The following is a 15,180-nucleotide window of genomic DNA, read 5'->3' as shown; positions in this document are numbered from 1 at the left end:
AAAGCTATCTTGTGGGGAACCAAGAACAAGAAAATTAGCTGGATATTTAGTTTTCCCACACAAGACTTCAACATCTCTAACAATTCCCATTGGTGAAATAGTATCTCTATTGGCAAGTTTAATTGTGACATCAATATCTTCTAACTCAGCAGGTGCAATATCATGCTTAATTTCTTTGTATAAATCAATAGGTATGGCACTAGCACTAGCACCCATATCACATAAGCCATGATAACAATGATCTCCTATTTTAACAGAAATAACAGGCATGCCTACCACAGGTCTATGTTTATCTTTAGCACAAGGTTTGGCAATTCTAGCAGTTTCATCACAGAAATAAATAACATGCCCATCGATATTATCAGACAAGAGATCTTTAAGAATAGCAATATTAGGTTCAACTTTAATTTGCTCAGGAGGTGTATAAGTTCTAATATTGCTTTTATGAACCACAGTTGAAGCTTTAGCATGATCCTTTATCCTAACTGGGAAAGGTGGTTTCACAACATAAGAAGTAGGAACAATAAGATCATTATAAGTGATAGTCTTTTCTTCAACTTTAGTAGGTGCAACTACTTTTACTTCTATGGGAGGATGATATTTAAACCACTTCTACTTGGGGAGATCAACATAAGTTGCAAAAGATTCACAGAAAGAAGCTACTATCTCAGAGTCAAGTCCATATTTAGTGCTAAATGTACGGAAAATATCGGTATCCATAAAAGTTTTAACACAATCAAACTTAGGTGTCATACCGGACTCCTTACCTTCGTCGAGATCCCAATCTTCAGAGTTGCGTTTAATTCTATCCAATAAATCCCATTTGAATTCAATAGTCTTCATCATAAAAGAGCCAGCACAAGAAGTATTGAGCATGGTGCGATTGTTATCAGAAAACCGAGCATAAAAACTTTGAATAATTATTTCTCTTGAGAGCTCATGATTGGGGCATGAATATAACATTGACTTAAGCCTCCCCCAAGCTTGAGTGATGCTTTCTCCTTTGCGAGGCCAAAAATTAAATATATAATTGCGATCACGATGAACAAGATGCATAGGATAAAATTTCTGATGAAATTCCAATTTCAATCGTTTGTAGTTCCATGATCCCGTATCATCACATAACCTATACCATGTCGATGCATCTCCCTTCAAAGATAAAGGGAAGACCTTCCTCTTAATAACATCACCGGGTATACCTGCAAGCTTAAATAATCCACAAACTTCATCCACATATATTAGGTGCTCATCAGGATGCTTTGTTCCATCTCCTGTAAAAGGATTAGCTAGCAGTTTTTCTAACATACCCGAAGGAATCTCAAAGTGAATATTTTTATTTTCATTTTCATTTTCAGTAGGTTCAGTAGGTTGAGGAGCAACTCTTTGCTCTACTGGTCGGGGTAAAGATACCCCGAACAAGCCCCTCAGAGGATTACTTTCCATAGTAATAAGTGACAGTAAATTTCAGCACACTATATAAATTTTTCCTTACCAAATTCCACCTACCAAAGGCGCTTCACTCCCCGGCAACGGCGCCAGAAAAGAGTCTTGATGACCCAAAAGTATAGGGGATCTATCGTAGTCCTTTCGATAAGTAAGAGTGTCGAACCCAACGAGGAGCAGAAGGAAATGATAAGCGGTTTTCAGCAAGGTATTCTTTGCAAGTACTGAAATAAGAGGTAACAAATAGTTTTGTGATAGGATAATTTGTAACGAGCAACAAGTAACAAAAGTAAATAAAGTGCAGCAAGGTGGCCCAATCCTTTTTGTAGCAAAGGACAAGCCTGGACAAACTCTTATATAGAGAAAAGCGCTCCCGAGGACACATGGGAATTATCGTCAAGCTAGTTTTCATCACGTTCATATGATTCGCGTTCGGTACTTTGATAATTTGATATGTGGGTGGACCGGTGCTTGGGTGCTGCCCTTACTTGGACAAGCATCCCACTTATGATTAACCTCTATTGCAAGCATCCGCAACTACAACAAAAGTATTAAGGTAAACCTAACCATAGTATGAAACATATGGATCCAAATCAGCCCCTTACAAAGCAACGCATAAACTAGGCTTTAAACTTCTGTCACTCTAGCAACCCATCATCTACTTATTACTTCCCAATGCCTTCCTCTAGGCCCAAATAATGGTGAAGTGTCATGTAGTCGACGTTCACATAACACCACTAGAGGATAGACAACATACATCTCATCAAAATATCGAACGAATACCAAATTCACATGACTACTAATAGCAAGACTTCTCCCATGTCCTCAGGGACAAACGTAACTACTCACAAAGCATATTCATGTTCTTAATCAGAGGGGTATTAATATGCATAAAGGATCTGAACATATGACCTTCCACCAAATAAACCAACTAGCATCAACTACAAGGAGTAATCAACACTACTAGTAACCTACTAGTACCAATCCCAGACTATGAGACAAGAATTGATACAATAGATGAACTAGGGTTCTGAGAGGAGATGGTGCTGGTGAAGATGTTGATGGAGATTGCCCTCTCTCGATGAGAGGAGCGTTGGTGATGACGATGGCGATGATTTCCCCCTCCCGGAGGGAAGTGTCCCCGGCAGAACAGCTCTGCCGGAGCCCTAGATTGGTTCCGCCAAGGTTCCGCCTCGTGGCGGAGCCTCGTGGCGGCGGAGTCTCGTCCCGAAAGGTCTCTTATGATTTTTTCCTCGACGAAAGACTTCATATAGTAGAAGATGGCCACCGGAGAGCCAACAGGGGGCCGCTGAGGCAGGGGGCAACCCTGGGGGGTAGGGCGCGCCCCTCACCCTCGTGGACAGGTGGTGGCCCCCTGACGTATTTCTTCCGCTCATTATTTTTTATTATTTCCAAAAATAACTTTCATGGAGTTTCAGGACTTTTGGAGTTGTGCAGAATAGGTCTCTAATATTTGCTCCTTTCCCAGCCCAGAATTCCAGCTGCCGGCATTCTCCCTCCTTATGTAAACCTTGTAAAATAAGAGAGAATAGGCATAAGTATTGTGACATAACGTGTAATAACAGCCGATAATGCAATAAATTCGATATAAAGGCATGATGCAAAATTGACGTATCAGCTGCTAAGATGGATGTGGATGAGGATGAGATCGAGGAGGAGGAAGCGGATGATGACAACTCTGATGGATACACTCCTCCCTCTACTGAGCCCACTTGGGCTAAGAAGCTGAAGAATAAGATGAAGGCTTTGTTTTGTATGCAGGCCAAGGGGCAGTACATGTCACATGTTTCTCAGAAGGAGAGTCGCCGTCGCAACAAGAGGATCTTGAGGACGTTTAGCGAGGAGATATCAAGCGGGTCCGAGAAGCACATCACCCCAAAGGCAGAATGGATGGTGAAGCAGGGCAACCAGTGGACTGAATCTAAGGAGGAGAAGGAGGAGACCATTCCCGCTGCCAAGTCCGACGAGGAGCGTGATGAGTGATCGCTTCATCTTGAGCTACCACCTATGTAGTAGGGGTCCTCTCTGCCTTTTTGGTGTCTCGATGCCAAAGGGGGAGAGAGTGTAGGATTTGCGAGTCTTGTGTCGTCGTGTTTCGCTTTGTCGCTTTGCCTTCGTTCTATTGAACCTCGTTTGCTTTGGTTTGGTTTGGTTTGTGCTCATGAGACCATGTCTCTATCATATGGTGTAAGACATATGCACTCTAGCGTATCTTATTATCTTTCATGCTTAGTAGCCCGTGAGCCTATGCTATCTTGTGCCCTTTTCATTTTGCTCATAGTTATTATCTTGCTTACTTGGTTAGTGTTAGTTTTATTGTTGCAAGATATGCCTTGTCTATAAAATATAGGGGGAGTGTTGATCCTAGTATGTGTGCCGTGCAGTCCAAAGCAGTTCTCTAGAGTGCACACATCTAGGGGGAGCCCGTCTATATTTTATAGATGGTGGGTTTGCCTATGTTTCATTTTGTATCACTATGTGCAAATCCCGTATTGTCATCAATCCACCAAAAAGGGGGAGGTTGTAAGGGCATATTTATCCCTTAGTAGTTTTGGTGATTGATGACAATGCTTTTGCGGACTAATCGTGTGCATTGAGCATTTTAGATATACCATGTCTAAGCACAAGACGATTTGGTGCCCCTCGGAGCTTATTGAAGACGACGTTATCTACGTTTCTTTTCGGTGGATTTGAGTCGTAGGAAAGTCGTACTATTAAGAGGGGGTCCGCGTTGGAAAGGTTTCGGTGGAATCAACAGGTACACGTCTGTTCCTTTTTGCACCACCTTTCCTTTGGCACTTTGGAGCATCCTCCATCTCTTCGTGTCTCTGCAAAATGAAGGACTCATAGTGTTGCTGAACTGGGGCATGCAGTAGTACTGCTCTTCGGAGTGGTACTACCGCAGGCCCTTGCGGAAGTACCGCAGGTGCTCAAGGTAGTACCGCTCCTTGGGAGCGGTAGTACCGTGGCCTCAGGCCAGGCGTAGCTGCTCGAGCGGTAGTAGGGGCGGATGTAATTTTTTACATCCGCGCCCTACGCGGTAGTATCGCTCCATGGGCGCGGTAGTACCGTGGGATCTGGCCAGGCACAACAGCATGAGCGGAAGTAGGGGCGGATGTAATTTTTTACATCCGCGCCCTACGCAGTAGTACCGCTCCAGGCTTGCCATAGTACCGTGTCAGATTTTTGCATAGATCAAAACTCAGCGGAAGTAGTCACGGATGTATTTTTATATGTCCGTGCCTTCCCGGCCTAGACTATTCCTGCCTTGCGGTAGTACCACAAGGGGGCGCGGTAGTACTGCACCAGCGGTTCTACCGCTCCTTGCCTTAGCGCATCAGGACTAGTCTTAGCCCCTGCCTTGCCAGCGGTAGTACCGCAGCTCTTCGTGGTAGTACCGTGGGCCCTTGCGGTAGTACTGCTTGTTTGGTGTGGTAGTACCGCATGTCGCAGGCTGAGTTGGTGGATAATGGTTGGATTTGTTCTTCACTATAAAAGGGGAGTCTCCTTCTCGGAGTTGACCACCTCTTCCATCCCCAAGCTCCATTGTTGCTCTAAGCTTCATTTTCGCCCGATCTCTCTCCCTAGCCAATCAAACTTGTTGATTTTCTAGGGATTGGTTGAGAAGGCCCCGATCTACACTTCCACCAAGAGAAATTTGATTCCCCCCACTAATCCTTGTGGATCTTGTTACTCTTGGGTTTTTGAGCACCCTAGACGGTTGAGGTCACCATGGAGCCATATTCCATTGTGGTGAAGCTTTGTGGTGTTGTTGGGAGCCTCCAATTAAGTTGTGGAGATTGCCCCAACCTTGTTTGTAAAGGTTCGGTCGCCGCCTCCAAGGGCACCAATAGTGGAATCGCGACATCTCGCATTGTGTGAGGGCGTGAGGAGAATACTGTGGCCCTAGTGGCTTCTTGGGGAGCATTGTGCCTCCACACCGCTCCAACGGAGACGTACTTCCTCTCAAAGGGAAGGAACTTCGGTAACACATCCTCGTCTTCACCGGCTCCACTATTGGTTATCTCTTACCTTTACTTGTGCAAGCTTATTTTGAGTTGTATCCCTAGCTTGCTTGTGTGCTTGTTGTTGTTGCATCATATAGGTTGCTCACCTAGTTGCATATCTAGACAACCTACTTTGATGCAAAGTTTAAATTGGTGAAGAAAAGCTAAAAATTGTTAGTTGCCTATTCGCCCCCCTCTAGTCAACTATATCAATTCTTTCAGCATGCGTCATGTAGCTCACGCTTCCTTCTCTACTAGGTTTTCATTCAAAACAGGCTACCATTTCTCGCCACTCCTCTCATCGGTTTCCCGCCTCTTCTCCAAGATATGCATGATGTAGATGTTTTTCAATTCTTATAGTTCATCTCATCCAAAATCAATTAGTTTTATAAAAAAACTATTTTAAGATTCATGGAATTGTGCATTGTAAAGGTAAAAACAAAAAGTGACAATTCATTTAGAAAAAAAGGTTTGGGCAATTAAGATAGGGAAGATTCTAGAGAACAAAGGAGAAGTGCTTGTGTTTTGAGGTTTGTGCATTATGCTTAAATTCAACCATGGAGTCTTCTAGATTGTACATGTGGCAGAATCTGGTGGAATGTAGATGATATCCAACGGCCAGTAGTGCTCGGATTTGCTATCTCTGTACAGTCGGATTGGCTTCATCCAACGAGCAACTTTCAAAGTTATGCGTACACTATATAGGTGTATAGATGTATAGGTATATATAGATGTGTCCCATGCTAGACAAAATAAAGTTTGAGCGCATGTGTGGGACAACCCCCCCCCCCCCCCCCCCGCCACCGCCCGGAAGTTGGGAAACTGACATCATAGGTATTGAACCAGGCTCGAGTCGGGTATGGTGTTCGATTTGTAATGTAGTTGGCGTGGCCCATCGAAGTTGTGCATTTGGGATTTAAACACATCATACACCATCGTACCCATACATATTTTGGGGCCGCATGTAGTGTATACGGGGTCTTCTGATCGACCACGTCTCCCTTGTGCGGTTTTTTGTGACGACACAGATATCTGTGGGCTCCCCGAGTGTATATATATCATCCCTTTGACCGATAATGAGGGGTATGTATTGGCCATGAATGGATTCCTCCTAGTTCGTGTTAGGGCCGGTGACCGTCAAATGTCGGTCAACCAAAGCTCGAGCTCATGCGTTGTCAGGATTCCCTCCCAAATGCTCGGATTGCCGGGTTCGACCTACATCAAACCCTGCGTACGTATCTCGTCCTTAGCTACCTTGCCTTCATGGTTGTTGTCTGTATCGAGAGGTAGGCACCACATCTAAATTGTACATTATTATATATTGAAAACACACATCACCCCTTCCCAATGTACATCGTTTTGGGCCACATGCAAGAGATGCTAGTTCTGTGGTCCCTCTCGTGTGATTTTTATGATGGTTCAATCTATTGGCCCAAGAGGTTTATCTACAACAACAACTGTCATTTGACCAAACAAAAGATTCATTGGTCCGTCTTATGGTAGGTCATGGCGACATGCATGTATGACCAAAGTATCGATCATTACGTGCATCCGCCCCACTAACACGAAGTGGGAGGTGGTGGGCCAAGCATCCTAGCTAGGTATGACATTATGTCATTATATATATCCTAGCTAGGTGGTTGTTAGGGTGCTTTCGGGTTTGCGAGGCAAGTGCCACTAAAGTTATGCATTGTGTATTTAAAGTTTTAAACATCCCCAATATTTGTACATATATTTGGCCTCTTCCAGGTGGTTCCTGACTTCTGGCCCCTCTCATCGATCTTCAATAACGCGCCCAACCGTGGGCCCGCGGGGTCAAAGTTGTGCATTGGAATTTTGAACATCACATACCACCCTTTTCACTCATATATATTTGGGCCACATGCTGGTGTGGCTGTCTTTTGACCCTCTCTAACGTTATTTTTTGCTGCAAAGACTCCGATGACCCTCAATGGACACAGGGTATAATATCTTAACCATGTGCGATACAAGTGCGATGTGAATCACCACGACCGTGCAAGCGCGAGAAAAATTAAGGCGGAGGTACTAGCTCAACCGTGTACGATGCAAGTGCGCTGAAATCACCATGACCGCGCAAGCGCGAGCAAATTAAGGTGGAGGTACTGGCTCAACCGTGTGCGATGCAAGTGCGCTGAAATCACCACGACCGCGCAAGTGCGAGCAAATTAAGGTGGATGTACTAGCTCAACCATGTGCGATGCAAGTGCGCTGAAATCACCACGACCGCGCAAGCGCGAGCAAAGGGTGGAGGTACTGGCTCAACCGTGTGCGATGCAAGTGTGCTGAAATCACCACGACCGCGCAAGCGCGAGCAAAGGGTGGAGGTACTGGCTCAACCGTGTGCGATGCAAGTGCGCTGAAATCACCACGACCGCGCAAGCGCGAGCAAAGGGTGGAGGTACTGGCTTAACCGTGTGCGATGCAAGTGCGCTGTAAAATTGCCACCTGTGCAAGCTAAAGGCAGGTAAGTTTATTTGGAAATTAGGACGAACCGTGTGCGATAGACCAGCAAGCTAGAAATACAAAAAACAAACTACCCGCCTTGAGCGTTGCAAAAATCGGTGGATCCGCGACACTTTTCCTTATTATCATACACGCATATTGTTATTGGACCGTGCGTGATCTTGGGCAGTCCCGCCCGGCATCAATTCCTTTACCCAAATTTTAGTAGCCGCCGTACTTCAACCATCGCCCACACTCCTCCAGCACCGACCTTATAGTAAATTGCAGTAGCCGAGGCATTTGAACCGTCGCCCTCCCTCGTCCAACACCATCTCCACCCGCCATTACTAAAATTTTCAATAGCCGTGGTGTATCCTCAAACACCACGCCCCCTCCACAGTTCCCCACCCGCCCCCTCCCCCCCTTCGAACCCTAGCTCGCGGCCGCCGCGGGCGCCGCCGCCAACCCTGCCGGTCTGCCCTAGCTTAGATAATAAAGTTTAGGTTATCCAGCGATTCCCATATCGTCGCCCCACTCCCCTGAGTTTTTAGATGAGGCCCGCGGTGTCCCTCCTCGCCAGATCCACATCCCCTGCTACAGAATGTCGCAACCTAAGCTCGACCACGTATCCCGGGGAGCCCGACGAGCGTTCAACCAAGAAGAGGTTTATCATGGCCTCTCCGGCGGATGTTGGCGAGGTGGCCGCCGTTCGCCCCGACCTGTCGATCCCGGAGCAACACGTCGCCGCGGAAGCTGGCGAAGATGTTGACTACATTGCCATGCCGAAGGCTTCATGTCAGTAGGCTAGCGTATTACTGTATCTCGGGAAAGCTGGCTACGACATCAAGCTCGTCCACACCGACGGCTTCACGCGGGCCATGTCATATGTTAAGTGGTCCATCCCCTACCCCTCTGGTTCAACCACAGTCGATCTCTTCGATGGCCCTGCTGCTGTTCTCCTCCGCCAAGCGGTCAAGGATTTGCGAGCTTTATACGCCATCGAGCCCATTTTGTCACTTCTAAAGGACACGTTCTACGGCGGCGGCTTGGGATCCTCAATTGCCAAGTCAGATCTCATCGACCACGACCACGACCATGAGGAGGGAACCCATGAAGGTTCTTCCAAGGTGAAATAGCCCATCTGTGACATCAGAGAGCGCACCATGGGTCTGTGCTCTTACAACTGGAAGGATCCCGTCCATGAAATGTGAGGCAACATTCTATCAGCAAATCTTACCTTTTCTAGCTTGCCAACCCGTACCCTTTGTTGTAGTAGCATTTGCCGTGCGGTACTTTAACTGTGCCGTGTTTAATTATTTCAGTTATGCAAAAATGTATTGTTCAATAGGCCTATGTGATGTTTAAGTATGAATTGTCCACTTTAGTTTCACGAATGGCTATATTTGGTTGTTTATAGTGAGTAGATTCCTTGTTTATCTGTATTTGGTTGTTAGGTTGGTTGGAGTGAGCATTTATTTCAGTTATCGAGTAGATGCCTTGTTTATCTGTATTTGGTTCTTAGTTTGGTTGCAGTGAGTATTTGTCCAGTTATCAAGCAGATGCCTTGTTTATCTGTATTTGGTTGTTAGGTTGCTTTTTTTAGCATTTGTCCAGTTATCAAGCAGATGCCTTGTTTATCTGTATTTGGTTGTTAGGTTGTCTTTTTAGCATTTGTCCAGTTATCAAGCAGATGCCTTGTTTATCTTTATCTGCTTGTTAGGTTGGTTGCAGTGAGCATTCATCCAGTTTTCAAGCATATGCCCTGTTTATCTGTATTTGCTTGTTAGGTTGGTTGCAGTGAGACTCTGTCCAATTTTCAATGGCTATATTTGGTTGTTATACTGGTCATCTATGCCTTGTTTATTTCACTCATTCACAATGTGTTGTTCATTATGTGCAAGCCGGAACTGTGCCGCTCGACTACATCAATACCAGTTTGAATGGCTATATTTGGTTCCAGTTATTCCTGGTGTAGTTAACACATGCCCTTTATTTCAGTTTTACACATTTATCCAGTGTGATGTTTAAGCATTACCTACGTTCTATTCATTTTCAACAATACCAGTTTGAATTGCAATATTTGATGGCTGTTAAGCCTGCTGTCGGTAACATTGCCTTCCATTTTATATCTGCTTTAACAGCATGCTAAAACCAACACATTCAAGCTATCATTTGGAGATGATGTTGTTTACCTTTGCTATATTTGTTTGATGTTAAGATTGTTGTACTTATCATGCCTTTCCACTACTTATGCAGGACAACAACGGGAGTGGCCACCATTTTTCGCCGAGGTTAGCTTCATCCCTCGTCTTGTACTCCCCCCGTCGTTCCATAATGTAGTGCATATAGATCCAGGCCTGGACACTAGTTAGCTTCTAATATTGACTTGTTGCTTGTAGGTAGATATGCCCTTGGCAAGGATCCACGCATCGACCCTTTTTGCGTATGGAGCAATGAGATATTGCTGAACAAGCATCAAGTGAGGAAATTGATAAGGATTATTAGCAAAAAGATACGAATGGTGGCAAGCAAATTATTTTTTTATGCCCTATCCAACACAACAGTGAGCTGTAGGATGGTAACTACAAACTCTGCAACCTTCTCTTTTTACTGCCCATAATGATTTGTTAGACAACAATGTTTGAATCTTTTTCGTTCCCAGTGGTTCCTGAAGCAGTTCACTCAAGATTACCTCGCAAAGTACATGATTGGTGGACATGAAATGAAGGTTAAAGTATTTCATCCAAACTACAATGAGCATCGAGAAGTCCTAATGAAGACAGTGAAGGATGGACGGGCAGCCATCACAAGGGGTTGGCCTAGAGTCGTGTGTGCCTTACGCATGGAGGAGGGCACAATATGGGCATTCCGCTTCACTTTCTCCAGCAACTAGAATATCTTTCGCCTCTCTCTTTACAGTCTTTAGTACATCCGTGGTTCATCATTCTTTAATTGGTGCTTCTGTAGTTCTTCATTATATGTACCTCTGCATCGAATTATGGATTCGTGGTTGAACCTATATTTGTAATAAACATGGTTGGATATGAAGTAAGTGATTGCCTACTCTCAAATTCAAAACATGTGATTTTTAAATTAGGGATTAATTAGGGATTAATCAGGGATTACACTGCACATGGTTTGCGAAAGCGAAACGTCTACGATATACGTGGAGATCAGAAACGTTTCTAGGATCCACTACGTGTGCGATCAATCTCCACTTCACACACGACTTTCTCTTGAAAACTATTTGCGTTAGGCCACCTTGCGCAAACGTTTACCACATAAAAAGTGTGTGTGATGGACAACCTTTGCCACACAGTTTCTTCTATGCATCATGTGTGATGCATTCAATAACGCAAATGATAAAATTATTAATATCGTGTGCAATGGCAACGCTATCACAAACGATTTAACGGGAAAAATTGTGTGTGATGTACCTGTGAACGGAAATGTTTTCCTTGGAGTGACTATGTGGGATGTACATACGAACGGAAACATTTAGCGGGGACTGACTATGTGGGATGTACTTGCGACCGGAAACAATTTCGCCGTATAATTGTATTTTTTAACTCTACTATACGTATTTCCGTATTTGAGCGCCCGCCGATCGCACACGACCTCATTTTGCCGAGCGTGTGTGCCAGGAGGGCATATCCCCGACGGTTTCTGGGTCGTGTGGGAAGGACCCCCCTATCGCCCACACTCACTTGGCGACGGTTCCAAATGCCGTCGCGGAAAGGGGTTAAAAACCGTTTGTTTAGGACCGAGCGTACCAGTGACACGGTGTTTTGTCTATATATCCACACATGTATCAAGTTTCCGGTTAATACAATTCTAGCATGAGTAATAAACATTTATCATGATATAAGGAAATATAAATAAGAACTTTATTATTGCCTCTAGGGCATATTTACTTCAGATCATGCTAGTGTCCTTACTCGTGCTTAAATCCAAGAAGTTGCACTTGGGGTTGACCATGATAGACTCAAGGAAGAGTTTGGCACACTTGACAAGGCTCACAAGGTCTTGAAGGGTGTTCATGCCTCTCTCAAGGAGTCTCATGATCAACTCCAAGTGAAGCTAACCAAGGAGATTTCCATGTGTCCTCCATTTGTTCTAATTGATAATGCCCATGCTACTAACCCTTGTTGGGAGCATGTGCATCTTGTGGAGGAGAATGCCAAGTTGAAAGAGCAACTTGAGAAGGGCCTTGTGACATGCATACAAGGCGAGAAGAACCTAAATGACCTTTTGAGCAATCAAAGGGAAGTTGTGGGAAAGGAAGGACTTGGGTTTATACCCAAGTATAAGAAGAAGAAGAAGAAGGACAAGGCCAAGCTGTTAAACAACTAGTACTATGCGTGTAGGGCAGCCGTAGGTGTCTTGGTCACCACGGATAGGCTGTTAGCATATTTTCTCTTTATCTCTTTCTCTCTAAACAACCTACTGTAATCTTGCCTGTTCAGTTGCCTTCTCACCGAACCAATCTTGTACCTCAAGCATCATATCAATATAAGCCATGCGGGTCTCCATGTTGGTGATTGAGATGCTTCAACCCATTGCTTTACATGGTATACAGAGCTAGCTCTTCCATCACATCTATCTTCACCAAAAACATAGCCCATCATGTCGTCTTCCACCTCGGTCGTCTCTTCCGGCCTCAACAACAACACATCCGAGCCTCTGTCCCGCACAAACTATGTCCTATGGCGTGCACAAGCCCAATCTCAGATTATGGGTGCCGGCCTATATGGATACTTAGATCAAACCATTAAAGAGCCCTCCAAAACAATCACCACCAGAACCTCAGATGGCAAAGATCAGAGCATTGCTAACCCCGCCTATACCCCCTGGTTGACACAAGATCAACAGATAGTCGCATACCTCCTCCGAAACCTATCAAAAGAAGTTCTTGTTCAAGTTGCATCTCTGGAGAAATCGCATGCGATATGGGACGCACTAGGGAACATGTTCTCCGCCGTGTCCCTGTATCGTGCGAACAACATACGCGCAGCCCTCACCAATGCCCAGAAGGGATCGCAATCGGCATCGGCGTACTTCGGGCACATGCGGTCGCTTGCTGATGAGCTCGCGGCGGCGGGCAAACCGATCACCGAGACCGACCTCATCTCCTTCATCATCACGGGCCTCTACATGGAGTACCAGCCGATCATCACTGCGCTGGATGTCCGCACCGAGCCGGTCACCGTTGATGCCCTCTTCTCACTGGTGGCAAATTTCGATCAGAGGGTCGAGATGTTCCACGGTAATTGTTCTAGTGCCTTTAAATCTTCTACAAACATTGCATCTCGTGGCAGACACGGCGGTGGCAGAGGAGGGTACCAAAACCAAAAAGGCAATGGAGGATCCCGTGGCGGCGGAGGCTATGGCAATGGCGGCTATGGCGGTGACTACGACAGTGGCGGTGGCTATGGCAACGGTGGCCCTAGCAACGGTGGCTATAACAACACTGGTGGCGGCGGCCATCCTGGTGGTTCTAATGGCTATCATCAGAACAACAACAACGGCGGGGGCGGCTACCATGGTGGTGGTGGCAGCGGCGGCTACAACCACCTAGGCAACTCCAACACCAACAATCGACGCCCCTCCTCCGGCAACAACAGTGGGCGCAATTTCCAGGGCTACGAGGGCTACGAAGGGAAGTGTCAGATATGTAAGAAAACAAATCATATTGCTAAAGATTGTGATTGGCGCTATGCCGATGACACCTCCCAAAAGAAAAAAGTTGCAGCTGCAGCAGATGCATCATATGGTGTCGATACCAACGGGTATATGGACACTGGCGCCACAAACCGTATCACTAGAGAGTTGGAGAAACTAAACATACATGAAAAATATCGTGGCGATGACCAAGTCTAGACCGCAGCAAATGGTGCAGGTATGGAGATTAGTCATATTGGTCATTCTCTTATCAAAATCCCACACAAAAATCTTGAAATCAATGAAATCTTGCATGTGCCTAATGCGTCTAAAACCTTGTTATCTGTTCATCGCATTGCTCTTGATAACAATGTATATCTAGAATTTCACCCTTTCTTCTTTTTGATCAAGGATCAAGCCACAAAGAAAGTTCTCCATAGAGGTGTTTGTGTGGAAGGACTCTATGCTTTGCTTCCCCAGTCTACCAATACAATAAACAAGTGTACGGTGCCATCAAACTCTCCGCTGAAAGGTGGCACAATCGCTTAGGTCATCCATCGTTTGCTACAGTTCGTAAAATTCTTAGTAGAAATAACTCCCAGTTGTTGGTGAGCGAAACTTAGAAACTATTTGTGATACATGCTAGAGAGCAAAAAGTCATCAATTACCATACCCTGTATCCACTAGTGTGTCAACCAAGCCTTTGCAACTAATTTTTTTTTCTGATGTTTGGGGTCCTACACCCACCTCTGTTGGTAGACACTCCTACTATGTGAGCTTTGTTGATGATTTTAGCAAATAAACATGGATCTATCTCTTGAAAAAACGTTCTGATGTGTTTCAAGTTTTTCATAACTTTCAAGCTCTTGTTGAACGAAAGTTTGATAGGCAAATTATTGCCATGCAATCTGATTGGGGTGGGGAGTATGAGAAGCTCAACTCTTTTTTTCAAAAGATTGGTATTTCTCATCATGTGTCATGCCCCCATGCTCACCAACAAAACGGTTCTGCAGAACGCAAGCATAGACATATCGTTGAAGTAGGTCTAGCCATCCTAGCTTCCGCCTCCATGCCACTAAAATTTTGGGATGAGGCCTTTCTTGCGGCAGCCCATCTTATCAACATGTGTCCTAGTCGCACTATTTCCAATGAAACTCCCACTGAACGCCTCCTTCATGTCACACCCGATTATACCACTCTTCGAGTTTTTGGTTGCGCCTGTTGGCCCAACCTTCGTCCCTATAATACACGTAAGCTCATGTTTCGCTCCACACAGTGTGTCTTTTTAGGCTACAGTGCTCAACACAAGGGTGTCAAATGTCTTGATGTTTCTACTGGTCACGTTTATATTTCGCGTGACGTTGTCTTCGATGAAACACAATTCCCTTTTGAAAAAATTCATCCCAATGCCGTTGCACTTCTTAGAAAAGAGATCCTTCTCCTTCCTCCTCATCTTACCGGAATTAATAGTGTGGGTAATGATATTTGCAATGATCCAATATTGACTACTTCTCCTAATTCTCCACTTGAGTCTGCTGCTGCAGGAAGAAAACAGTGCTGAAAATGGCGGTGGCAACAACATTTT

General features: G+C 45.1%; 1 protein-coding gene across 1 annotated transcript; it reads left to right on the top strand.

Annotated features, from left to right (window-relative positions):
• The first annotated feature begins 12,560 nt into the window (after positions 1-12,560).
• Positions 12,561-13,814, top strand: LOC141027824 (uncharacterized). Its single transcript, XM_073505304.1, has one exon. It carries the CDS (start codon positions 12,561-12,563, stop codon positions 13,812-13,814), a length of 1,254 nt encoding a protein of 417 aa, XP_073361405.1.
• Positions 13,815-15,180: the final 1,366 nt, after the last annotated feature.

This window comes from Aegilops tauschii, chromosome 1 (assembly GCF_002575655.3).
Source record: "Aegilops tauschii subsp. strangulata cultivar AL8/78 chromosome 1, Aet v6.0, whole genome shotgun sequence".
NCBI classification, from domain to species: Eukaryota; Viridiplantae; Streptophyta; class Magnoliopsida; order Poales; family Poaceae; genus Aegilops; species Aegilops tauschii.
Note: the sequence above shows the minus strand (reverse complement) of the source record. Positions and strands in the feature narration are given on the sequence as shown.